Here is a 27,626-nt window from a genome sequence, read left to right as displayed (position 1 = left end):
GAAGAACACTGATAAATTTAGAAACTACAATTTACAGTGAGAAAGGAAGGAGGAGGTTGAGAACGTTGTAACTTTTATGATGTGGTGTGGAATATGTAAGTTGTTAACCCTTCCCTGAGACAGAATTTGATCTTTTTGAAGTCTTAGTAAGTGCTTTCTTGTAGAATGGATTCTCCAGTGGTTTTGCTCTCGATTTCATAGACACCTGTGAAAAAGCAGACAAATGATCCTATCTATGCCTTTTTTTTTTAATGCACGTAGTGTTGAGGACCAACGGGTGTAAGACACGCGGAAACACAACTTACTGCTAGAGGGGGCCAGGAGTGGGGAGGAGGTACCCTGATCTCAATCACAAAGATGGTCTCCAAAGTTGAGGCTCATCCATTACACTCCGATTGTGCTAACCCCAGCTTTTCCCCCAAATGCAGGAAACTCAATTGCATCCTTTCTGTGGGGGGGGGGGGAAGGGGGGCACACTCCGTGCTTTTTCCTCTGGTTAGCTTCGTTCAAAATTAGAATTAGTGTTTGTGCAAATGATCTTTCACGTAAGGGCGATTATTTGCTGCATGTGTGAAAGAGCATTTTGTATTTATGCTTGAGGCTTTGCACTGACTCAACCTATTTTTAGCAATACGTAGACTGGATTTTCTAACGTAGCCTTGCCAAGTTGTGTCTTTTAAGATGTGCACATTCAGGTTATGTGGGTAACGGCTTAATGGACTGCGTCTGAGAGTGACGTCATTAGCACCAAGTTCTTGAGGGCAGGAGCTAATTTAAGTTGTTTGCGTTTAAATATATAGAGCGTCTTTACCTTTGAGTTTTATTTGAATAGCACGACCAAATAGGAAAAGATGGACACTCTGAATGACATCACAAAAGGGGTGGGGAATATGTAGATAAAGCGAAGTGACTGCTGGTCATGCTTACACTTGGTATGTATTTCTTAGGATTTTGGTAATAGCCAGATATACAAAATGTTCCTGTATGGTTACTATACTATAGGAATTTTTACCCAGAAATGAGAGGAATTTAGAGCCCTCATGAGGAGAATAATCCTATCTGTAAGGTGGTTTGAATCCGAGGGTAAGATGCGAGGCAAAAACCACAACTCATACTTACCTGGCAGGGGAGATACCATGATCACGAAGGTGGTTTTCCCAGGGCGAGGCTCATCCATTGCACTCCGGATGTGCTGACCCCTGCGATTTCCCCAAATGTGGGAAACTCGACTGCATAATTTGTGGTAGTGGGGGACTGCGTTCGCGCTATCCCCTGACTTGTCATTTTAAAAACAGGTTGAGACTATCTTCTTGTACTACTGTGGCTTGTTCTCTTTATTTTCAATCGTTTGTTTCTTGGTGTTCCTTTTGTTTTGAAGAAAGTTTTCTTTTTTTCTTTTAGCATTTATACTTTTCTCATAATGCTTTTGGAAGCAGGCCCATGTCAGTTTATCCTGGTTTAAAGCAGGGGTAGTTTTATGTTATCATTCAGAGGCCTAAAGGTCAAAATGTGGATGTAATTCTTTTGGGTGCTTTAGAGGCAAATCAGCCACCTACCTTCTCTTTTCCTTCCATAATTTGTCTGAAGGCAGCTGTAGTTTAAACACTCGACTAGCTGAAAGTTTGGTAGTTGGAGCTCACCAGCCACTCCGTGGCAGAAAGATGTGTCAGTCTGCTGCAGTAAAAATTATAGTCTAGGCAGTTTTACCGTGCCAGAGCACACCTGATGGTAAAGAGTTTGATTTTGGGTTTTAGAAGTTGGCTAGGCTCCTGGGAGATGCAAATGGTTAAGTGCTCAGCTACTTAAAGTAGGCTGTCCATCCCAAGATGCCTCAGAAGAAAGGCCTTGGTGATCTACATGGGGTCACCATGAGTTGGAATCTAGGGCAGCCAGTTTTTGGTGATAGAGGTTACCTACATTCCTTGACTCGTGGCCCTGTCCTCCATCTTCAAAGCCAGTGGGGTAACATCTTCTTGCAGACGTCTCTTATGTTCTAGCATTCTGTATTTCTCAGACCCTCCTACCTCTCTCTTTAAGGATTCTGTGACATCATTGGGCCCACCCGAATAATCTCCCCACTTCAAAATCTTTAATCACATCTGCAAAATCCCTTCTGCCAGATAAAGTAACATTCTCCGGTTCCTGGAATTAGGATGAGGACATTTTTGGTGGGCCATTTTTCAGCCTGTCACATTAACAAAGCAGATAAGTTTATCAGGAGCCGTAAAATGATATCACGAAAGGGAACTGGGAGTATGTAGATGAGCACAGTGGTTACTGTCCTTGTTCACCCTGTACATGAATTTCTTAAGTTTCTAGTAAGTATTCAAGTATCCAAAACATTATTGTCTTAGTCTTTCAGTTTGGAGAAGTCTGTTTTGTAAGTGAAGATCTAGAGTTTGTGTGAAGAGAATGACCTTATTGAGTGGTTTGACACTAAGGGTGCAGTTGCCAGGCAAGGAAATCAACTCATACTTACCTGACAGGAAAGATACCATGATCACAAAGGTAATTTTCCCAGGGTTAGCTTCCTCCATTACACACCGGATGTGCTGACCCCTGTTATTTCCCCAAATGTGGGAAATTCAACTGCATAATTTGTGGTAGTGGGGAGTGTCTGCATGTTCAAATCAGATCGACTGCATTTGTGGAAAGAGATGATGGAGAAGCTCAATATAATTAGAATAAACCAGAGGCCGACCATGGAACAGACTATCAATTGCTCATATGCAGGTTCAAGTTGAAGCTGAAGAAAATTAAAACAAGGCCACTAGAGCTGAAGTACAACCTTGAGTATATCCCACATGAATTTAGAGACCATTGCAAGAATAGATCTGATGCATTGAACATTAATGACCGAAGACCAGACGAGTTGTAGAAGGACATCATACATGAAGAGAGCAAATCCACTGCCATTGAGTCAGTTCTGACTCATAGTGACCCCACACGGTTTCCAAGCCTGTGAATCTTTACAAACGCAGACTGCTACATCTTTTTCCCACAGAGCTGCTCGGGGTTTCCAACCACTGACCTTTCAGTTATCAGTGGAGCACTTTAACCACTTCACCACCAGGGCTCCTTGAAGAAAGCAAAAGGTCATTAAAAAGACAAGAAAGAAAAGACCAAAGTGTATGTCAGAAGAGACTCTGAAGCTTGCTCTTGAATGTAGGGTATCCAAAGTGATGGAAAAATGATGAAAAGAGCTGAACAACTGATTTCAAAGGGCGGCTTGAGAAGACAGAAGTATTATAATGAAATGTGCAAAGACCTAAAGTTAGAAAGCCAAAAGGGAAGAACACACTCGGCATTTCTCAAGCTGAAAGAACTGAAGAAAAAATTCAAGCCTCTTGTTGCAATATTGAAGGATTCTATGGGGAAAATATTGAACGACACAGGAAGCGTCAAAAGAAGATAGAAAGAATACACAGAATCACTGTACTGAAAAGAATTAGTTGATGTTCAAGCATTTCAGCTTTTGTTCAAGAACCGATGGTATTGAAGGAAGGCATCCAAGCTGCGCTGAAGGCGCCGGCAAAAAACAAGGCCCCAGGAACTGATGGAGCACCAGTTGAGGACTTTCAGCAAATGAATGCAACACACCCATCTATGCCAAGAAATTCGAAAGACAGCTACCTGGCCAACCAACTAGAAGAGACCCATATTTATGCCCATTCCAAAGAAAGGTGACCCAACAGAATGTAGAAATTACCAAACAATATCATTACTATCTCACACTTAAGTAAAATTTTTGCTGAAGATCATTCAAAAGCAATTGCAGCAGTACATCGACAGGGAACTGCCATAGATTCAAGCCCGGTTCAGAAGAGGACATGGAACAAGGGATATCTTTGCTGATGTCAGGCGGATCTTGGCTGAAAGCAGAGAACACCAGAAAAATGTTTACCTTTTTTTTTTTTTTTTTTTATTGACAATGCAGAGGTATTCAGCTGTGTGGATCAGAACAAATTATGGATCACATTACAAAGAATGGGAATTTCAGAACACTTAATTGTGCTCGTGAGGTACCTATACAAAGATTAAAAGGCAGGCAGCCGTTCGAACTGAACAAGGGGATACTGCATAGTTTAAAATCAGGAAAGGTGTGTGTCAGGGTTTTATCCTTTGACCGTACTTAGTCTGTATGTTGAGCAAATAATCTGAGAAGCTGGACTATATGAAGAAGAAGGGGGCATCAGGATAGGAGGAAGACTCATTAACAACCTGCAATATGCAGATGACACAACCTTGCTTGCTGAAAGCAAAGAGAACTTGAAGCACTTACTAATGAGGATTAAAGACTACAGCCTTCACTATGGATTATACCTCAGCGTAAAGAAAGCAAAAATCCTCACAACTGGATCGATAAGCAACATCATGATAAACAGAGAAAAGATTGATATTGTCAAGGATTTCATTTTACCTGGATCCATAGTTAACGTCCATGGAAGCAGAAGTCAGGAATTCAAATGACATTTGGCATTAGGCAGAACTGCTGCAGAAGACCTCTTTTAAGTGTTAAAAAGCAAACGTCCACTTTGAGGACTAAGGTGCACCTGATGCAAGCCATGGTACTTTGAGTCGCCTCATATGCATGCGAAAGCTGGTCAGTGAATAAGGAAGACTGAAGAAGAATTGATGCATTTGAATTATAGTGTTGGCAAAGAATATTGAATATACCATGAACTGTCAGAAGAACGAACAGATCTGTCTTGGAAGAAGTACCGCCAGAGTGTTCCTTAGAAGAGAAGATGGTGAGACTTTGTCTCACGTACTTTGAACATGTTATCGGGAGGGACCAGTCCCTGGAGAAGGACATCATGCTTGGTAAAGTAGGAAAAAAAAAACCATTGCCGTCAAGGTGATACCGACTCATAGTGATCCTATAGGGCAGAGCAGAACTGCCCCATAGGGTTTCCATGGAGCAGTTGGTGCATTCAAACTACTGAACTTTTGGTTAGCAGCTGAGCTCTTAATCACTGCACCACCAGGGCTCAGCAAAAAAGAGGAATACCCTCAACAAGATGGATTGACACAGTAGCTGCAACAGTGGGTTCAAACGTAGCAATGATCTGTGAGGATGGTGAGGGACTGGACAGTGTTTTGTTATGTTGTTCGTAGGGTTGCTATGAGTTGGAACCGACTCCGCAGCATCTAACAACTGGGGCCTGCAGTTTAGTGGGTAAGGTATAAGTGAATGCTAGGCAGAGAAACCTGGTACAAGCCCTAAGTGATTTTACTGGGGTGTTACTACGTCTGAGTAGAGTTGCAGTGATTGTTTTTGGCCCTTGTCTGTAATGAATCCTCTTGGCTCTATGGACAAGCAGTAATAGAGAAGTGATTTCAGACTCCAGGATTTCTCCACCTTTGGCTGTTATGAATAATGCTGCTATGAACATTCACGTACAAGTTTTTGTGTGTACCGTAAGTTTTCATTTCTCTTTTTTAATATACCCAGGAGTGTAATTAATGGATCATATGGTAATTCTGTGTGTAACTTTTTGAGGAACTGCCAAACTATTGTCCACAGCGGGCTGAACCATTTTACATTTCCACCAGCAGTGTATTAGGGTTCGGATATCTTCATATCCTCCTCAATGCTTAGTATTATCTGTCTTTTTCATTCTAGCTCTCTTAGTGGGTGAGAAGTTGTTTTGATTTGCATTTCCCTGATGCATAATGAAGTTGAGCATCTTTTCACCATGCTTACAGGCCATTTGTAGATTTTCCTTGGAGAAAGGTCTATCCAGATCTTTTGCCCAGTTTTAAATTGGGTTATTTGTCTTTTTATTATTGGTTGTAATAATTCTTTATATAGTCTGGATACAAATCCCTTATCAGATACAGGATTTGCAAATGTTTTTCTCCCAGTCTGTGGGTGGCCTTTACTTTCCTGATAGTATCCTGTGAAGCACAAATGTGTTTAATGTTTTTTTATTATTGTGACCTTAGATGAAGATTTACGGAACACACTATTTTCTCATTAAACAATTACTATACATATTGTTTTGTGACATTGGTAAAGTGTTTAATTTTTTCAAGTTCAGTTTTTCTTTTGTTGTTTGTGCTTTTGACGTCGTATCTACGAAGCCATTTCCTAACTCAAGGTGATAAAGATTTATGCCTTTGTTTTCTTTTAAGAGTTTTATAGTTTTGGCTCTTACATTTAGGCCTTTGATCCATTTTGAGTTAACTTTTGAATGTTGTGTGAGGTAAGGGTCCAACTTTATTTTCTTGTATGTGGAGAACCAGTTTGTTGAAAGACTATTCTTTCCCCCCTTGAATTGTGTTGGCACTCCTGTAGAAAATGAGGTGACCATAATGTGAGGGTTTATTTCTGAATTCTTAATTCTCTTCCATTTATTTATGTATCTGTCTTGATGCTAGAGCCCTGGTGGCCCAGTGGTTAAGTGCTACAGCTGCTAACCAAAAGATCGGCAGTTCAGATGCATCAGCCACTCCTTGGAAACCCTATGGGGCAGTTCTGCTCTGTCCTATATGAGTTGGAATCCACTCCATAGCAATGGTATCTTTATGCCAGTACCACTGTTGCTCTGTAGCAAGCTTTGAAGTCCTCAAACTTTCTTTTTTTCCAAGACTGTTTATGCTGTTCTGGTGTTATTTGCATAAAAATTGGCTTTAGCCTAGGCCAGTTGTTCCGGAGGCAGGTAAGATGAATCTGGAACACAGAAGAGTGGGAAGCTACAAGCGTTTCAGGTTGCACAAGAACCTCAGACTCTTCAGCTTTGTTATCAAGTGTGAGTAATTTCAGAAGCGTTTTATTCATAGCTGCTGTGGCCTGATATTTCCCAGTCAAGGTTCAAGTTTCTTACAAACAACTTAGATATAGAAAAGCAGTAAAGGTGGCTGGGGGGAAGAAAGAAAGGAAAGGGAGGTGACGTCACAGGAGCAGAGGGTGTGGATATGTAAATGAAACGCAGTGCATGCTAAAATCTTCAGGGATGCTTGCATTCTGGAGATTTAGGGAAAAAAATTATAAGCGATGGAGAGGTTTGTGTTTCTTAGAATATCTAGTAATACTAAAATGGGTCTTTTAGGTACTGACTTTTTAATGGTCATATGTACAAAGTGTTGCTCACGGAAGGGTCCGGAGGCTGACCCAGGAGCAACTCATACTTACCTGGCAGGGGAGATACCATGATCACGAAGGTGGTTTTCCCAGGGCGAGGCTTATCCATTGCACTCCGGATGTGCTGACCCCTGCGATTTCCCCAAATGTGGGAAACTCGACTGCATAATTTGTGGTAGTGGGGGACTGCGTTCGCGCTTTCCCCTGATAATTGGTCTTTAAGGACAGACTTAATTCCTTTTGTTTAGTAGTTATGTTGTGAGCTTTGTGTTTCTTGCCTAAAATGATTCTTTTAGGTTTCACCGTCAATGTTATTTCCTTACAATGGTGTTGAGAACAAGCATTTTATCTGTTTCGTTCTGCTCACAGTAAGAATGGGTGAATTGTTGTTGGGTGTCCTCGGGTCGATTCCGACCCGTGCGCAACAGAAGGAAACACTTTCCTGGTCATGCGCCATCCTTACAATCCTTGTTAAGCTTGAGCCCATTGTTGCAGCCACTGTGTCAGTCCACCTTGTTGAGGGTTTTCCTCTGATGCTGCACTTTGTCAAGCATCATGATGTCCTTCTCCAGTGACTGATGCCTCCTGACAACACGTCCAAAGTATGTAAGACGCAGTCTCACCATCCTTGCTTTTGAGAAGCAGTCTGGTTGTACATCTTCCAAGACAGATTTGTTCGCTCTTTTGGCAGTCCATTTAATATTCTTCACCATCACCACAATTCAAAGGGGTCAGTTCTTCTTTGGTCTTCCTTATTCATTGTCCAGCTTTCACATGCATATGATATAATTGAAAATACCATGGCTTGTTTGGGTTGGGTTTTTTTGGGGTCACCTTAGCCTTCCAGGTGACATTTTTGCTTTTCAACACTTTAAAGAGGCCCTTTGCAGCAGATTTGCCCTATGCCATGCGTCTTTTGGTTCCTTGACTGCTGCTTCCATGGACATTGATTGTGGATCCAAGTAAAGTGAAATCTGGACAACTTCAGTCTTTTCTCCATTTATCATAATGTTGCTTATTGGTCCGGTTGTGAGGATTTTTGTTTTCTTTATGTTGAGGTGCAATCCATACTGAAGGCTGTGGTCTTTGATCTTCATTAGTAAGTGCTTCAAGTCCTCTTCACTTTCAGCAAGCAAGGTTGTGTCATCTGCATCACACAGGTTGTTAGTGAGTCTTCCTCCAATCCTGATGCCCTGTTCTTCTTCATATAGTCCAGCTTCTTGGATTATTTTCTCAGCATATGGACTGAGTAGGTATGGCGAAAGGATACAACCCTGACGCATGCCTTTCCTGGCTTTAAAGCACTCAGTATCCCCTTGTTCTGCCTCTTCATCTATGTACGTGTTCCTCGTGAGCACAATTAAGTGTTCTGGAATTCCCATTCTTCACAGCGTTATCCATAATTTGTTATGATCCACGCATCCGAATGTCTTTGCATAGCCAATAAAACAAGGTAAACATCCTTCTGGTATTCTTTGCTTTCAGCTGGTATCCGTCTGACATCAGCAGTGATATCCCTGGTTCCACGTACTCTTCTAAATCCAGCCTGAATTTCTGGCAATTCCCTGTCAATATACTGCTTCAGCCGCTTTTGAATGATCTTCAGCAAAATTTTGCTTGTGTGTGATATTAATATTGTTCTATCATTTCCGCATTCGGTTGGATCGCCTTTCTTGGGAATTGGCATAAATATGGATTTCTTCCAGTCACTTGGCCAGGAAGCTGTCTTCCATAGTTCTCGGCATAGACGAGTGAGCACTCCCAGCGCTGCATCCATTTGTTGAAACATCTCAATTGATATTCTGTCAATTGTTTTTCACTATTGCCTTCAGTGCCGTTTGGACTTCTTCCTTCAGTGTCATCGGTCCGTGATCATATGCTACCTCTTGAAATGGTTGAACATCGACTAATTCTTTTTGGTATAATGACTCTGTATATTCCTTCCATCTACTTTTGATGCTTCCTGCATCGTTAATATTTTCCCCATAGAATCCTTCACTATTGCAACTCGAGGCTTGAATTTTTTCTTCATTTCTTTCAGCTCCAGAAACTCTGAGCGTGTTCTTCCTTTTTTTTTTTTTTTTTGGTTTTCCATCTCCAGCTCTTGACACGTGTCATTGTAATACTTTGTCTTCTCGAGCCACCCTTTGAAATCTTCTGTTCAGTTCTTTTACTTCATCATTTCTTCCTTTTGCCTTAGCTGCTTGACGTTTGAGAGCAAGTTTCAGAGTCTCTGCTGACATCCATCTTGGTCTTTTCTTTCTTGTCTTTTCAATGACCCCTTGCTTTCTTCACATATAGTGACCTTGATATCATTCCACAACTTGTCTGGCCTTTGGTCATTAGTGTTCAACGTGTCAAATCTATCCTTGGGATGGGCTCTAAATTTAGGTGGGATATACTCAAGGTTGTATTTTGGCTCTCATTGACTTGATCTGATTTTCTTCAGTTTCAGGTTGAACTTGCATATGAGCAATTGATGGTCTGTTCCATGGTTGGCCCCTGGCCTCGTTCCGACTGATGATATTAAGCTTTTCCATTGTCTCTTTCCACAGATGCAGTTGATTTGATTCCTGTGTGTTCCATCTGGCGGGGGTCCATGTGTATTATGTCCATGTGTATAGCCGCCGTTTATGTTGGTGAAAAAAGGTGTTGACAGTGAAGAAGTCGTTGGTCTTGCAAAATTCTGTGATTCAATCTCTGGCGTTGTTTCCATCACCGAGGCCGTATTTTCCAACTACTGATCCTTACGCCTTTGTTTCCAACTTCTGATCCTTCTTTGTTTCCAACTTGCACATTCCAATCATCAGTAATTATCAATGCATCCTGAATGCATGTTTGAACAATTTCAGACTGCAGAAGCTGATAAAAATCTTCAATTTCTTCATTTTTTGGCTTTAATGGTTGGTGTGTAAATTTGAATAATAGTTGTATTAACTGGTCTTCCTTGTAGGCGTATGGATACTATCCTATCACTGACAGAGTTGGTCTGCATGGCTGAGAGGGGGCATGCAGGGCCAACAGGGCTGTCATGACCGGCTGAAAGGAGGCCTGTGTAGCAGAAAGAAGGGCCTGCTTGCTTTTGTATGCTGAGAAGAGCTGAGAGAGCTGTACTGCACTGAAAAAGGGAGGGGTGTGCTCTCCACCTTGGAGGAGCCTTCCAGACTTTGCCTGCGTGCGCCCTGATCCTAATCCTGAGTTGCAGCTGTTGATCCTGATCCTAAGTTGTACCGTTACTTCTTTAACAGACCACTTAACTGATGTACGGTCTGAGTTCTGTGTAGCCATTGCAATGAATTATGGAACCCAGCAGAGAAGTAGAGAGTACCGTGGGGGGCATGGATGGTGTCAGAATTGGTGAAAAGCTTGGAGAGTAGAAGTATGTCTGACCTCTGCCTCTTAGGAATCAGCTTTGTACTGATGGAGGAGATTCTTTTCCTCCTGAAGTTAAAGAACTTCAGAGGCTACTAGAACAACACAGGCCCCAATCAGAAAATGAGAGGAGAAAGGACACCCTTAAAAGATAATGGGGAAAGAACAGAGGTGAGCAGTGTAGTTCAGGCAGACCAAAGGACAGAGCTGTAAGCAAAGAGAAGATCACTTCAGTGGTACTGAGGGATAGCAAAGAATGTGTGCTTTTATAATCAGAAGTCATTAGTGACCTTTGAAAGATGCAGTCACTCTCTGCATTTGCTAGAGCAGGGGGAAATGGCAAGAAAACAAGTATAACACGTGTTGTTGACAATACTAGTACGATTATGGATGGTGAAGCCCAAAGTAATCAGTTTGAAGCTGAAGATGAAACAAGAACCAACAGTTACCATAAATGAGTGAAATTGTAATCTTAACGAATGGGTTAAACAGCAGATTAGACACTGCTGAGGAGAGAATTATTGAACCAGAAGAGAAATCTGAAGAATTACCCAGGATGCAGCACAAAGGAACATAAATACCCAGGATGCAGCACAAAGGAACATAGAGATGGAAAATACACAAGAAAGGTTAAGAGAGATGGAGAATAGAGTAAGAAAATTCAAGATAAATATAACAGGAGTTCCAGAACGTTGAGGGAAGGCAATTTTTGAAAATTTAATGAGTAATAAATTTTCCAAATTGATAAAAATAGGGCCAGATTAAGGCATGTGAGGGTCCTAGGTACTGACAATCTGTGGTGCCCCCTTCTCTGCTTACTCACACATTCGAATGGGATATGTGAGTTAGACATATACGTGTATACGTGTGTGTGTGTCTTAGCTATCCATGGTGTAACTTCTTTTCAAATGAGACTATAATAGAAGTGATTGAACACAAAAGTGGTGTATGCCATTTTAGCGGAATGAGATAAACTGGATTATAAATTTTTTGTGAATGCAGAGTACAAGGATTTTGATCATCTACCGCATTTTCTAGAAAAAGAATATTCCACATATTCTACAACAAAGAAAACGAATCAGTGAACTTAGTCGTTTCAACGTTCAATGTAAAATTCTCTTGATCTCCCACAACAAAAAATTGACTTTCACCACCAATTTTGCTTTAAATGGCTCATGCTTCAGTTTTGATGCTTGTTTTGTAATAAATGCTATAATTATAAACGAACAAATGAAAAGATGTCATAAAATTTACTGATCAGAAAACAAATATTACAACAAATTATTGTGTTTTATTTTTAATAGATCTTCATCTCTAACATGTTCTAGTTAAAAACATTTCTTTCTATTCTCTGCTCTTACAAATTCTTCAACGATTTTATCACAAGTTACTGACCAGTATCTACTTCCATACATAATAAGGACAATGAATCAAGTCTTTCTTGAATCATCGTTGTGTGCACGCTTTTCCCTGTGTCCTGTCTGGTTGGCATCATTGGGTCTTTGCTTGGACAACTGGTGCCCCTGTTTTGTTGATGTCCGAAGCATGTATTTATCTTGCTTATTGGGTAATCTGTCCCTGGATGAAAGAAAAAAATCGTTAGACTCAGGAAGCCCAGTTGTCCCAAGCAGGACAAAGAAAAATAACTCCATACCTAGACTTGTCATAATGAAACTGCAGAAAACCAAAGACAAAGAAAAATCTTGAAGACAGCCAGAAGGGAAAAAAGATAGATTTCTTATAAAGGACTATACAGGAATTAGACTTGTCAGTAGTGACAGTGGAAGCCAGGTAAGTATGAATAATGTCTTCAAAGTGCTGAAAGCTTTAAAACGGGATAATTCTACTGATGAAGATAGTCAGAAGTTAAATTCTTTTTCTTACAAAGTCAGAGTGATCTGTCTAAAGCTCATATCATTCCCCTGCTGAAAACCCTTTCATTGCCATCAAGTCTCAGTCCCACCTGCTGACCAGCCTCAGCTCTGGGCATATTTGACTCTTAATCTAGCTCGACTGGCTTCTGCCATTCCAGGGACACTCCACACTGTCTCCCCTAAGTCTTTGTGCCTGCTATACCCCAAGCCTGAAAGCCCTTTCCTCCCATTTCCCACACCTTTCACACTGGCATTTAAGAAGGGCATCTTACTAAATGCCAAGGGAGAAGAACAGGAAATAATTACGGAAGATATAGTAAATTTCTAAATACACGGTCTGTTGGAGGGAGTATAGAGTATATAAATCACACCTGACTTGTGAGCAATGAGAAAAGGTCACCATCTATCAGTTTCATTGCCTTCTGGAGTCTTCCTTAAAATCGTTCTTTGTCTCAACTGAATTTAGTTTCTTGATCCTCAAAAGCTGTCATACTTTTCCCAATGTTTGTTCAGGCTTCCCACACTCCTTTTTTTCAGACAGCTTTCTTATCATTCAGTATATGCAGAATACTGACTCCATGCTGAGCACTGTGCTATGCTAGCCTGAGGATCCAGTAGTGATTGTGAAGGACACTGTGAGGTCCTTGGGCAGTCTACTGGAAACTGATAATGACCCCGTGGAAGAATGAATGGATTTCAAGTGTGATAAGGACCATACAAGAAATTAGAGGGTTCTGAATGTGGTAGCGAGCCCTGGTGGTGCAGTGGTTAAGAGCTTGGATGCTCTTAGAATCCATCAGCTGCTCCTTAGAAGCCCTATGGGGCAGTTCTATTCTGTCCTGTAGGGTTGCTATGAGTTGGAATCCACTGGACAGCAATGGGCTTTTTGTTTGTTTTGGAATGTGGTGACAAGGAGCACTGGTGATGAAGTGGCCAAAGTTTGGCGGTTCGAACCCACCAGTGTGCTTCCATAGGATTTACAGCCTTGGAAACCCTATGGGCAGGTTCTACTCTGTCCTTGCAGGATCACCATGAATAGAATTGACAGCATTGGGTTAATTTGGTAACACAGGGAACTCAACATGGGAAGGGGCAATCTTGAGATGTCAGGACCCTTGGGTGAGACGATGAGGTGAACAACTGGAGACCCTAAGCCAGTTGCCTCACGCGCTGTGCAGCTCACCTGGGGCGCCAAATGCCTTCCTGGTGATCCAGTGCACCCTTCAGATGTCATCCTTGTCTGTGTGTATATGGAAAAGGAGGTGCTTTCTGGGGCTGACCCTGACAGCTGAGGGTCAATATGTGGCATCACACAGTTCGAGAAGCTTTGCAGAGTGGAAACTTTCAGGCAAATGTATGTCATTTGTCCTGTGTGTAAGTCAAGGTAGAAAAAAAAGGCTGAGAACCTCTGCTCTAGGTAAGCATGAAAAATAACACTTGACAATTATCAACATTATAAGAATGAAGGATTATGGATATGCCTGTATTTTTTTTTTTTTTTTTGTATTAGAGGGAGAGAAAGAGCTGTTTGTCACGTTCGAGTCCATTGTTTTGGCTATTGTGTAAATTCATCTCGTTGAAGGTTTCTCACGTTTTCTTTGGCCCCCCCACTTTACCAAACAAGGTAAAGCATAGATGTTAGCTGTTAGAATTTCCTGGCTGCTTTAGGATTTTTATTGGATTGCCTAATTTACATGTAATTATGCTTTATGGTTTGGGCCATAGGAAATAAAGCGCCCTGGCTTTGCTACTGTGTTTGGTTTCACCCTCCCAAGAACTCCTCCAAGGTCAATTATGCATGTTTACAAACTGAGGAGCAGACTGAGAGGCTAGTAGTTTAAATTAGAGTTGTGCAGTGAGAACACTGGATTGCAGTCCAGATCTTGGATTACAAAACCCCCCTCTTTGCAATACACCCCGCTAACACGTAGACGCGGCATTCTTGATTCGATGCCCACCTCCTCCTCTTGGAATGGGAGGGGTGGCGGGCTGGTGTGGAGCGCAGGTATCCGGGGAGGCATGAAGTCGCCTGGCAACTGAAACGCCTTGGCGTCCATGCTCAAGAAGACTACGCACTGGGGGGGACCGGAAAACGAGTGGATTTTTGTCAGGAAAATAGCCTGATCGACGTCACTTAGGTCGGCGGGAGTGGAAGGAGGAACCGCTTGCCGGAAGGGGCGCAGCCGTCCGCCAAAGCTACGAAGCTGCGAGCTCCGACCCGCCGGGCCTGCGAGTGACGCAGAACAGGGAGGTGGAGTATGGAGATTACAGACTCGGTGCATTTCGGAACCTAGTTCTTCCTACAGATATGCCAGGATCGTCTGATAGTACCAATATTAAGATAAAAATGCCACAATCTGTTTGCTTTGTTTTGTTTTGTTGCGATATATAAAGCCCAAGTAGCGTTGTTTCAGGCGTGACCCGAACCTTACAGTGGTGTGCTCCGTAGTGGGCAGTGCTGGACGCGAAAGTTACTCATACTTACCTGGCAGGGGAGATACCATGATCACGAAGGTGGTTTTCCCAGGGTGAGGCTCATCCATTGTACTCCGGGTGTGCTGACCCCTGCGATTTCCCCAAATGCGGGAAACTCGACTGCATAATTTGTGGTAGTGGGGGACTGCGTTCGCGCTTTCCCCTGATAACTTGTGGCTTAACGATAGAAGCTGTAGGTGGTTGGCGGGTTGTAGTTTTCACGTCCATTCGTTAATGCCTCATGTGCTGCTGGGAGCCTTGTAATCTGTAAGGGTGATTTATTAACTTAATCTTTTAAGTATCGAAGCCATGCGTGCACCGTTTTTCTCTTAACAAAACGGCTTTCTAGGTTTGGTTAGGGCTGTGTGTTTCTTCCAGAGCTTTTGGGTGGTACAAGCTCTCTGCCACGCCAGTTAATAGGAACGTCGCCGGGCTACCTCCGCCTAACGGTACTGCATGAGAAAAGCCAAACCCGCTGCTGTCGAGTCGATTCCGACTCATACCGGCCCTACTGGACAGAATAGGATTGCCCCACAGGGTTTCCAAGGAGCGCCTAGTGGATTCAAACTTACGTTTTTGGTTAGCAGCTTTTTGTTTAACAGCGTAGCTCTTAACCACTATCCACTAGGGTTTCCCCATAAGAAAAGGCCTGGCGAACTTCTTAAGATTACCAGTACAGCCACGAAAACCCTATGGAGCAATTCTACTCTGTAACACATGGGGTCGCCATAAGTCAGCCAGAGACGACAGCAAGGGGTTTCGTTTTTGTATGTCGCATTAACCCAGCAAAGTCCAAGTCGAAATGTACTAGAAGTATGCTTTACACAGAGGATCTTGAAGATGTAGTAGGAAAAAGAGAGTGTACATCTCCTTTTTTTATACTGACTACATTTAGAAATAATAGTAGTTTGGATATATTGGGATAAGTAAACCATTTTTTATTTTTAATGTAATTTTTTTTTTGGTGAAAATACATGCAACACTCGCTCCACTCGCTCCCATTCCACAGTTGCTAGACATGATGATCAGTGAAATTGGTTACATGTTCAGTGTCAACATTCTTAGTTCTGTTCTAGTTGTTTCACTTATGTTTACTTAATCTCCTTGCCCCTTAGTCTTCTCATTTATGCTTTAAAGTAGCTGTTGACTCTGGTTTTAAATATATATATATATATATATTTTTTTTTTAAAGAAATGCAATACTCAAGGGTGACAATCTTTACTCCTTGGGCTAAAATGTTATTTACTTTAAAAATGATTTCAAAGGACAGTTTCAATTCAAGGTTTGAAGAGCAACTCAGGGCCACAGTCTTTTGAAGACTCCTCCAGCCTCAATTAAAAAAAAAGAAAAAAAGCCTCAACAGGTCCAAAAAATCCAGATTCTTTAAGAATTTGAGGTTTTTTTCCCACATTTTTCTTCTTTTTTTTTTTAACAGGATTCATCTATTGTATTCCTGACCAGAACGTTCAGTAGTGGTAGTTGAGCACCATCTAGTTCTTCTGGTCTCAAGGCGGAGGAGGCAATGCATCATGTAGACAGTTAGTCCTGTAGTTCCTTCTCTGATTCTTGGGTTTCTCTCTTTCTGTTTTGTTGCAGACTACCAATAGTTGTGTGTACAAGTAAACCATTTGGTTAAAATTGATTTCAGCTGTTTCTTTTTACTTTTTTCACACGGCTACTGGAAATATTTTAAATATGTGACTCACGTTATATTCTATTGGACAGCTGCTCTGATTTGAACTCTTGTGTGCCATCAAGTTGATTCTGACTTACAGTGATCCTACATGCAGAGTAGAACGGCCCCATAGAGTTTCCTAGGCTTTAATTTTTAAGGGAGCAAATTGCCAGATCTTTTCTGCCACAGAACAGCTGGTGGGTTCATACTGACCTTTTGGTTAGCAGTCTAGCACTTAACCATTGTACCACCAGGGCTCCTTAACTTTACCCCTCACTGCTCCTTTATTTTAAAAAGTTTGCAGAAGGTCCTGCTGTGTTACTTCCACCTACTCATATATTCTACCCACAATGCCTTGCCCTTCCTCAGCTGCCTGGAAAACACATACTTCATTTCAGCTCTTTGTTTTGTGTAGCCACCTGGGATTCACCCAAATCGCCACTGAACCCAATGCTTACTTACCCATTAGACATGGTAGGCACAGTGCCTAGGCCCATGGTACTCTCAGGGGCCCACGAGTATGTTTTAACCTTTTAAAATCAGTAGAAAAATTAACTTTTAGGTTGAAGAAAATGTTTTAATGTATTATATAGCCATCTTTTTATCAATGCAGTTGTAAAATATAATTTTAATATTTTTTAAATGGAGAAAAGGGTCAGGGCCAATGAAGGCAAATGTATAGGGCCCTCAAAAGCCATAATGTGGTCCTGAATGAATCTAGTTCTTACCCCTTATATTAGCACTCACCACCCTTGCAGTTTTAGACAGGTCTCATTCCCTTACAGACAGTGATCTTATTTACTGCAGGCAAAACCCATCCCTCCATTATTCCTCTTAGTATCCCCAGTGCGTAGAATAGTGACTGGCACATTAAAAGTTTAAGTGGTTGTGAATGAATGAGAAGTATGTAGTACGTACAGTATAAGTAAGGACTTGAGAACAGGTGTTTTTTCGCCATTATATTCCCCACAGCATTCATAGAATCTCAAGGATACTTTTTGAATGCAGAAAATACTGGAGTAGGCAACGTATTTGTCAGGAATGGAGCTTCCTCAGCATAGCACAAAGTGCCTGCAAGTACCTTTGAAATCAAAGCCAAGGGGGACATAGATAGTCGTAGAGGCCTCAGAGCTGTGAGCTTGGCATCCTTGGATACGACGGAGAAGCCAGAATGTAATCTTCCTTGTGTGAAGACACACCTCTTGAAGCAAAATTAGGAAGGTTGTTCAATAATGAGATGATGTTGCATGACTGAGGTGGGCCAGCTCGCACTTTCTGGATGAAAGTTCTAGCAGATGTCTAAATAGAATTAGTGTGGTTTATACTGCACAGGCCTGAGGCTGAGAAATGCAGGCTGGGGCCAGTGCGTGTCAGGAGTGAGTGAATGGGTTCAGACCAGGGAGTTCACTTTCCTGGCAGGGGACATTTAGATTCAGTTGTGTTAGTGTTGTGGACTTCTTGACAGTCATAACTGCTTTATGAACTTAATAACGAAACTCAGCTTTTAAAAATTACCAAGTGTACATGTCACCTTTATTTGTGTACACATATGTATGAATATATATGTGTATATTCACTATAATTATTACTGATAATTAGCATCATCGTTTCTAGAGTAATCAAATCAAGCACCTGTTAAACCTGTTGCCGTCAAGTCGATTCCGACTCAAAGCAACCCTATAGGACAGAGTGGAACTGCCCCGTGGGTTTCCAAGGAGCAGCTGGTGGATTCGAACTGCTGACCTTTTGGTTTGCAGGTGAGCTCTTAACCACTGTGCCACCAGGGCTCCAATTAAGCACAGACAGCTAAAATATGGAAAAAATCATGATATGAACCTAAGTAGTACCCCATGTTCAAAAATCTTTAAATACTGTGCAAAATACTCCCAGATTTGGCCTCCTTATTATGAAGAAAAAAGTCTAATCATATTATGTGTATCTCACAACCAGTAACATTATTTCAGTGCATTTCTTTCCAGCAACTTTTCTTGCATTTTTACAAAATTGCAATCATGCTATACATCCCATTTCGTATCCTTTTTTCAAATAACATTAAATATACAAATTTTTCATATTAATCATTATTATATTACTATTATGTTTGCATAATACTCCATTTCACTATTGTTTTGATTTCTAGGATTTTTGGTTTTTGCCATTCTAAGTAAATCTGTGATGAACACCATTGTGCATAGGAAGTTGTCTTTCTCTAGGATTACTTTCTTTAGGCAAGTTAGAAGAAATTACTAGGTCAAAATGTTTGAACGTTTTTTGACACTATATGCATATAATTAGGATTAAATTTTTTTCACTGTAAGTAATATAGCAAGGTTACAGAATATTTAGGGGAAAACAATGTGTAGTTCTGTGTTGACACTAACAAAACTATGATTAGTTGACATTTTGCTGTATTTCCTTTAAGTCTTTTAAACTTTGCCTTTTAAAAAATAATTGTAATTATACTGTATGTTCAGTTTCATATACTGCTTTGTTTGCATGCAACGTTGTATTTACAATTTAGGCTTCTCTCTCATTCCTAGAGCCCTACTGGCGCAGTACTTAACTGCTAGGCTGCTAACCGAAAGGTCAGGGTTTTGATCCCACCAGCTGCTCTGAGGGAGAATGATGTGGCAGTCTGTTTCCGTAAAGATTACAGCCTTTGAAGAAGCCTTATGGGGCAGTACTACTCTGCGTCAGAGTCTATTCAACAGCAGCCAATGAGGTTTTTGTTTGTTTGTTTTCTCATTCTTAACAAAGTTGAAGTTCTTCTTAAAATTAACTGTGAATCCAGACTCTAGAAAGACATCTAGATTTTGGAAACTGTAAGATGAAAGGAATCAGAAAAATAATCTCTAAAGAATTTAAAAATATTTATCATCTAAGGAGCCCTGGTGGCTCAGTGATGGTTAAGCTTGGCTGCTAACAGAAAGGTTGGAGGTTCAAACCCACCCAGCAGCTCTGTGGGAGAAAGACCTTGCGATCTGCTCCTTTCTAGATTAAAAAAAAGAAAACCCTATGGAGCAGTTCTACTCTGTCACATCCGATGGCTATAAGTTGAAATCGACTGGAAGGCATCTAACAATAAGAACATGGCCCAGTATATATCAAAACTAATGAAAACGCAGCATGTGAGGTATTACCCAAAAAACCCATTGCCGTCGAGTCGATTCCGACTCATAGTGACCCTGTAGGACAGGGTAAAACTGCCCCGTCAGGTTTCCAAAGAGCACCTGGTGGAATCGAACTGCCGACCTTTTGGTTAGCAGCGGTAGCTCTTAACCACTACGCCACCAGGGTTTCCATGTGAGGTATAATCCTAGTAAAATATATATATGCAAAAAGATTGGAATTACCATATATAGCATCAAAGTGTTAACAGCAGTCATTTGATAGTGGGATTTTTGTTATTTTAGTTTTGTTTTTGTATCTTTCTGTATTTCCCAAATCATCTACAAGGGTTTTTTTTTTTTTTTTAAACACTCGTCATCATTGAAAAAACAACCTCCAGGTATAAAACAAGATAAAGCTTTAAAGAAATCACCTAGACCAATAGGGAGATAGCATCAAGTCTGTGAGACTATAGTTGCTGCAAACACAATTTTTTTTTTTTTTTGCCTGGAGTGCCTAGCCAGCAGGGGCAGAAAGGAAAACAAACACACGGTCATGTATTCTTGTTCCTAAAAAGAAGGGACGAGCGCTTGGTTTGTTAACAAAGATGGTTCTTGTCAGGCCAGATACTTTTTCCCTTTGCGTCGAGCCTGCAGAGAGAATCTTGGCGAAGCGGGTTTGGCAGCCCCAGCTACGTGGGCACCTGGCCAGGGAAACACGCCCAGGAGCTCAATCACCTGCAGGGCTCGCGAAGCATTTTGCACGTATTCTCTTATTCAGCCCTCACAGAAACTTTTTTAGGTAGGGAGGCAGTATTATTACTATTTTACAGCTTAAAAGCGGAAACAGATCTCGAGTTTGACCAGTTCCCAGACTGGAGCCGCGATTCAGACCAGGCGTAACAGCTCCGCTGCCTTCACCTCTGCCGCGCCCCACGCCACCGCCTCCCGAACTACTCTACCCTGCAGCGGAGGATTCAGCTTCGGTTGTTACAAATTCACGCCGGGACCTTTCCATGTGCCCGGAAGAGGAAAGAATTTTTTAATCTCTTGAGCCACAGCTGCCAATAACATGCCTTTGGGATTGTCGCGAGGCGTAGCTAGAGCGAACGCATCCGGAGGCCACCGGCGAAAAGAGGAAGGCCACCGGCGAAAAGAGGAAGGCCGCCGGGAGGCTCTTGACGTCACTGCAAGAGGTGGTGACATGTAGATAAGGGGTCCGGTGACAGCCGGGTGGGGTATTCTCTTCGCCGGGCGGAAATAGCCCTGTTTCCAGCGAATATCTGAAAGCAGGTAGCCTGATCTGTATCGTATGAGGAACTATGTAGTCTCGAATTGAAGACCCAGAAAACTCAAAATATAATTCACCATGACTCTACAGAATTCTGAGGATGAGGGTGAGGGAACAGGCGAGCCCAGCAACTCATACTTACCTGGCAGGGGAGATACCATGATCACGAAGGTGGTTTTCCCAGGGCGAGGCTCATCCATTGCACTCCGGATGTGCTGACCCCTGCGATTTCCCCAAATGTGGGAAACTCGACTGCATAATTTGTGGTAGTGGGGGACTGCGTTCGCGCTTTCCCCTGATAAGTTGGTTTGCGAAAAATAGCTTTATTTTTAGGGTTGCTACGATATACTCAAGTTTTTTTGACACTAATGTACTTTCTGGCATTCTCTCTGTTTTAGTAAATGCTCTCTTAGGAAAAAGAAAAGAATTTTTTTGTTGTTGTCTTGGGACAAATTTTTAAAGAAAGGCTCTCAGAAGCTGGAGAAATCAGCTGCTTATGCTGTTGTTTTGTTCCGACTCACAGGAACCCAAAGCACGATAGAACATTTACCCGGTCCTGCGCCATCCTTATAATCGTTGTTATGCCTGAGCCCATTGTTGTAGCCACTGTCAGTCCACCTCCTTGAGGGTCTTCCTCTTTTCTGCGGACCCTATACTTTGCCAAACATAACGTCCTTCTCATCAGAATGTTAAAAGGAGGAATCCTTTATGTTTACATCCTGCTGGATAAAGTGGAGGATAAAAGAGGACAAGACGCTTGACTGGATGAATTGACGCTGTGGCTATAAGATGGGCTCAAGCATAGCAACAATTGTGAGGATGGCGCACGATGGGGTAGCGTGTTTCATTCTCAGTGACATAGGGTCACTGAGTTGGAACTAACTCCACGGCACCTAGCAATAAGATGCACATCCTATAGGCTAGCAGAGCCCCGGCTAATCCATCAGACGCTCCTTGGAAACCCTATGGCTGGTACTACTCTGTCCTTCAGGGTCACAGAATTGACTCGAAGGCAGCGGGTTTATAGGTTAGCAGTTTGTTTTTGAATGTAAACGTCAATGGTATTAAATTCACAATATTGTGTAACAGTAATTACTGTTTCAAGATCTTTTTTTTTTTAATCATTCGTAAGAGAAATCCTATATACCGTACCCGTTACGCTATTGGCTTTGTTGTGTTTGTGCACTGTTGAGTTGATTCCTACTCATAGCGACCCTACAGGACAGAGTGGAACTGCCCCATAGGGTTTCCAAGGCTGTAGTCTACAGGGAAACCTTGGTTGAGAGCTGCTGCTGCTAACTAAAAGGTCAGCAGTTCGAATCCACCAGGCGCTCCTTGGAAACTCTAAGGGGCAGTTCTACTCTGTCCTGTAGGGTCGCCGTGAGTTAGAATCCACTGGATGGTAGTGGGTAATCTTTACAGAAGGAGCCCTGGTGGCGCAGTGGTTAAGCGCTCAGGTGCTAAGCAAGAGGTGGTGGTTCAAATCTGCTCCTGTAAAGATTACAGCCTAAGATGCATTACGGGGCATTCTGCTCTGCCACATTAGGTCTCTGAGTTGGAATCCCCTCAGTGGCACCACCAGCAACAATCTTAACGGAAGCTGACTGCCACATCTTTCTCCTGAAGAGCGGCCGGTCGGTTCGAACAGCTGACCTACCAGTAGCAGCCCAGCGCTTAACCACTGTTCCGCCAGGGCTCCTATTCAACTTTATGTCTCTATGGATTTGCGTATTCTAGGTACCTCAGATAAATAGAATCATACAATACTTACCCTTTTGTGCCTGACTTAGTTCACTTAGCATAATGCCTTCAAGATTTATCAATATTGTAGTGTGTATCAGAACTTCCCTCCTTTATATGGCTGCATAATATTCCATTGTGTGTACAGTATGTGCCACATTTTGTTTGTCCATGTATCTGTTATGGACGCTTGGTTACTTTCCACCTTTTGACCGTAGTGAGTAATGCTGCAATGAATGGTGGTGTACAGTATCTGAAGTCTCTACTTTCACATCTTTGGAGCATATACCTAAAAGTGGAATTGCTGGTTTGTAAGGTAATTCTGTTTTTAGTTCTCTGAGGAACTGCCAAACATTTTCGTAGCGGCGGCACCATTTTACAGTCCCTCCGAGGATGGATGAGGATTCCATTTTCTCTACCTCCTCCCCAATAGTTACTATTTTTCATTTTTTTGATGATGATAACCATCCTAGTAGGTGTGAAGTGATATCTCATTGCGTGTGTGTTTTTTTTTAATTGTGGTAAAGTATATGTAACAAAACATTTGCCATTTCAACCATTTTTACGTGTGCAATTCAGTGACATTGATTACATTCACCATGTTGTGCAGTCATCATCACTCTCTGTTTCCAAACGTTTTTCATCACCCTTGGTGGAAACTCAGTGCCCCTTAAGCAGTAAATCCCCATTTTCACCTCCCACCCACTTCTGGTAACTACTTCTGGTAACTACTAATAAACTTTGGTCTCTATGAATTTTCTTTTGCTGGATACTTCATATAAGAGGGATCATACAATACTTCTATGTGAAATTTTGATTTTACTTGCCAAAATGTTTTAAGGTTCATCTATATTGTTGCATGTATCAGAACTTCATTTCCTTTTATGGCTGAATTATATTCCATTTTATAATAGAGTTATTCCTTATTACATAAGTTATTGGAGGTCCCTTAATTAGGATGGTGATTTTCTTTCTTGCCTTCTCTGTGGGGTGGCATCAAATTTTCTTGCTTGGGAAAACTGCTGCCTAATTTGTGGCTGAATGTTCTTTTAACCTGCCAAGATCAATTTGCTAATTTAGTTTTCATTCTAGTTGTGAGATGCTGCTTAATAAAAAGGGAGAATATTAATGTGTGTGCTCTGAAGCTAAAGTGGTAAAACGTGGATTAAACCAAGACGTTCCCACGTGGGTTACTTGAAGCCTCTTAGAACTGTAGAAGCCTCTGAGTGTTTCCATACCTGAGAATGAAAGCTTGAAAATGCCAAGTATGTGGTGGTTGGAACTGCCAGAGAGGAGGACGACCCTGTCAAGTAACTATGATAGAAAGCAGTAAGCTGTAGGAGCTGGCTTGTTGCAAAAGTACTCAACAGTGCTGAGAACCGTGAATAATAGCTTAAGGCCCAGTACTCCCCAGGCACTAGCTGAGATGTTGAGCCTAGTACTCAACAGATGCTAGTCTCTTCAAACACAGGGCTGGATGGTTGGGAGGATGCTTTAAGAATGGCTAGAAAAGAAGAAAGAAGTGAAGACTAGAATACTCACCTGGCCATCATCAATGACCGCCCTGACAGGGGACACAGCAGGAGTCCCTGAAGGAGCGGGAGAAAAGTGTGGAACAGAACTGTAATTCACATGAAAAGACCAGACTTAAAGGTCTGACTGAGACTGGAGGAACCCCAAACCCGTGGTCCCCAAACACTGTATTAATCCAGAACTAAAACCATTCCCGAAGCCCACTCTTCAGACAAAGATTAGACTAGGCTATAAAACGTAATACTCGTGAAGTGTGTGTTTCTTAGTTCAAGCAGATATGTGAGACCAGATGCATGGCTCCTGTCTGGAGGCAGGATGAGAAGGCAGGAAGGGACAGGAACTGGTTGAATGGAACAAGAAACCTGGGGCGGAAAGGGGAAGTGTGCTGTCACATTATAGGGATTACAACTAATGTCACATAACAATATGTGTATAAATTTTTATATGAGCGATTAACTTCAGCTGTAAACCTTCACCTAAAGCACAATTAAAAAAAAAAAAAAGGAAAAGGAAAAAAAACTTAGACTACTCAGACATACTCAGCAGTAGATGTCAGTAAGTAAATCCTCAGAGATCCATGTATTCTGGAGATTTAGGGGAAAAAAGGGGTAGGGTTAATAGCAAACCTTGTATCTTGGAATAGTCCACGACACTGAAGTGGGTCTGGGGGATTTTATTTGTCTGTATTATTTGAACATTTTACACAAAGAATGTATTCATGTATTACTTGTATAAATACAATTTAAAAATAATAAGATTAAATGAGCTGCAGTGTCACATGCAGCCGAACATTGCAATATGACAGCACCTGAAAGAGCACATTGGATTTGTCCAGCTGGAAGAAGCTCTGGGGGCCTTGGCCAGCAGCCCAGGGTAAGGGATGTGGGGAGAAGTAGCATACGGGCAGGCCCTCAGTGCAGGCCCCTGAATGGACGGATGAAGTGGAGGTGGCAACTGTAGACTCCCCTTTCAAGAACATTCTCTACATTCTTTTTTATAATTTTTGAAATTGTCCCATGTCTTTTTTAAGTGAAATTAAGTAAAACCTTATGCACATTCCTATGAAATAGCTTGCTTTTATTAAAGAATTGCCTAAATTATCATGGAAATATACCACTGTTTTTATACCTGGAAATAGAAGGCAGATTTGGGGGGGCAGGCAGACAAATCATTATAAAAGGTTCAGTTTATATTTATTTAAAACGAAACAGTGTTTTGTGAGTCAGTTTTGTTTGCTTAAGAACATTGCCATGTTATCAGATGGTTAGGATGCTGTTTGTGGTCACCGACATGAATATTTACAAATATCAAAGGAAATAAAGTAAAGGCACAAACTTTCAGCACTTTCTACATTTTGTCAGTAGATAAGTTAAGGTATTACCTCTCAGTAACCTACAATTCCTTAAGTCTCCTGGCTGGGGAAGTTAGACCCACCGAATGTGTCAGCTCTTGGCCTTTGCTTTCACCTCAACTATGGTCGCGCCGTCTGTGCTTCTCCATGTGGCACTCAGACCCTGATACATATGCTTGCTGATCCATGTAAATGAAGCATGTTTATAGAGCACCAACATTGTGCCACTTGTCTGCCCTGCTAGACAGTGAGCGTTGTGATAGCCGCAATCCAGTTTTAGGTGTCTTAAACACACTTAGGACACATATGTATGCTGTGAACACTTGATTGTATGATGGCTGGTTGTGGATGCCACATGTGGAAAGTTAAAACTTCTCTACATGGTTCTTACCAGGCATAGTAACCGCTCACAGCTTCGGAGAGGTGGCTCAGTGACAGGCAGAATTGGAAGCACTTTACACATATTCACTCTTTTAAACCTCTCAGCAAGCTCCTGGTTATTATTATCCCCATTATACAGATGAAGAAGTGGAAGTCTATTGAGGCTGAATAATTTCTCCAAGGTCAAACAGTTAGGGAGGTGACACAGCCAGGACAGGAACTTTGGAGTCAGAATTGTGAACCTAACCCGCTACGTTATGCTATTTACAGTCCTGCATAATGACTGCATTTGGGTACTAACCTTTCAAAGTCAATACTTCCTAATTACCGTAATGACCCAACAAAACTCTAATTTTATTTCAGTCCCAGGAATTGATCATAAATTTATCCAGTTCTTCAGTTTCAACAACATCAAGGGTAAACATTAATTTTTAGTTTCAGTAATTGTTCTCCTAGTTCTCTTCATTATAAATGAACATGAACAGATTTCCAAATGTGAAAAAATCTAAATTGCTTCCCTGTGTTTCTGGTTCCATTAGAATAAGCATGCTACTCTCTTTTGGAAACAGGATGTCTCGGCCTGTCCATCTTCCAGTCCCCTGTCCTGTTCAGCTTGGCTCCTTAAGAAATGACTCCTTGGAAGCTCAGCTTCATGAATATGTGAAACAAGGGAACTATGTGAAAGTGAAGAAGATTCTTAAGAAAGGTAAGAGATGGCGGATGGAACTGGGTCCACAATTTGGGAGGAATACCAGGGACATCATAAAACTGAGTGAGTTCTTGGGGAAATCTGCAAGTTCAATTTAAGATGGGATGTTTTGTGCCAGTGCGTTTCAGTAGAGGTCTTTAGTAACTGTTCTGCTGCTGTTTTGTTTTGTGCTGGGAAACTGTTAGGCCCCTAAGGTTTTTCCTTAGGCCCAAGTCATCTGTCTTGGATTCTGCTTGATTCCCTTTTCTCCTTCAAATCTGCCCCACCCACTGCTTATTCTGAGGCCTATGGTACAGTGAGGAGGCCAGTTTCCCAGTTTGCCCCTTTCTTGCTGCTTACAGCTTCACTGCTTTTTTGTTTCCAGCATTTTCTTGCTGGTGGCTACAAACAGCTCAGCCTACAGGGCAAACAGGAATAGCAAACACAGCTCAGGCAATCTTCAAAAGAAGAAACACAAAAAACCACACACAAAAAACTTTTGCTGGTATTTGGCCCCTGATCCAGAGATCCAGACCACCTTTTTTCAGAGTAATCAGAAGTTCTGCTGGAGCCCTCCTCTCCTTTCTTGGTATTGAAAGTGAGGCTTATTAAGTCACCTCTCTCAGCTAGTTTGTGGAACAGCTACAGTGACCTTGTTTCTCTACAATGTTTCTAACCTTTGCCTCAGCAGCTTTTATGAGGGCTTCCAGAATGGCAACCCCAATTTTTGTAGGACCCAACTGTCCTACAGATTAGTTTTCTCAGACAGTTCTCACACTTTTCCACAACCACCCCTAGGGTCTGTGGGTGCTTTAATTCCAATATCTGGGTCATCTTGGAGTTGATCTTCATTGATTGTGTTTTCTCTTGGGTATGGGTATGGGTCACATATTTTCCTGTTTATTCATGTATTGAGTAATTTTGGATTGTACCCTGAACATTGAGAGTGATATGTTATAGAAACTGTGGATTCTTTTATGTCCCTCTGAAGAGTGACTGTGTGTGTATATAGGTAAGTTATGATCAGCCTTCCATATCCACAGGTTCCACA

At 41.8% G+C, this 27,626-nt stretch overlaps 1 protein-coding gene and 5 non-coding genes across 6 annotated transcripts in view; all 6 read left to right on the top strand.

The window, feature by feature from the left end:
* The first annotated feature begins 838 nt into the window (after positions 1-838).
* The window catches only part of TEX14 (testis expressed 14, intercellular bridge forming factor), a 109,098-nt gene continuing 82,310 nt past the window's right edge, over positions 839-27,626 (top strand). The window contains exon 1 of the mRNA XM_023553547.2: positions 839-26,593. Within this exon, the coding sequence (XP_023409315.2) occupies positions 26,359-26,593 (235 nt within the window). The 5' untranslated portion in view covers positions 839-26,358. The remainder of the gene's footprint in view (positions 26,594-27,626) is intronic.
* Positions 1,112-1,275, top strand: LOC111751816 (U1 spliceosomal RNA). Its single transcript, XR_002786897.1, has one exon. It is a non-coding gene; the product is annotated as a U1 spliceosomal RNA (small nuclear RNA).
* Positions 2,472-2,632, top strand: LOC111751823 (U1 spliceosomal RNA). Its single transcript, XR_002786904.1, has one exon. It is a non-coding gene; the product is annotated as a U1 spliceosomal RNA (small nuclear RNA).
* On the top strand, positions 7,131-7,294 carry LOC111751822 (U1 spliceosomal RNA). The gene has a single exon (XR_002786903.1). It is a non-coding gene; the product is annotated as a U1 spliceosomal RNA (small nuclear RNA).
* LOC111751805 (U1 spliceosomal RNA) lies at positions 14,811-14,974 on the top strand. Its single transcript, XR_002786887.2, has one exon. It is a non-coding gene; the product is annotated as a U1 spliceosomal RNA (small nuclear RNA).
* LOC111751794 (U1 spliceosomal RNA) lies at positions 21,017-21,180 on the top strand. The gene has a single exon (XR_002786876.1). It is a non-coding gene; the product is annotated as a U1 spliceosomal RNA (small nuclear RNA).

The sequence above is a fragment of the Loxodonta africana genome, chromosome 18 (assembly GCF_030014295.1).
Source record: "Loxodonta africana isolate mLoxAfr1 chromosome 18, mLoxAfr1.hap2, whole genome shotgun sequence".
In the NCBI taxonomy this organism is placed as follows: domain Eukaryota; kingdom Metazoa; phylum Chordata; class Mammalia; order Proboscidea; family Elephantidae; genus Loxodonta; species Loxodonta africana.
The sequence above is the reverse complement of the archived record's forward strand: the minus strand, read 5'-3'. Positions and strand labels throughout refer to the sequence as shown.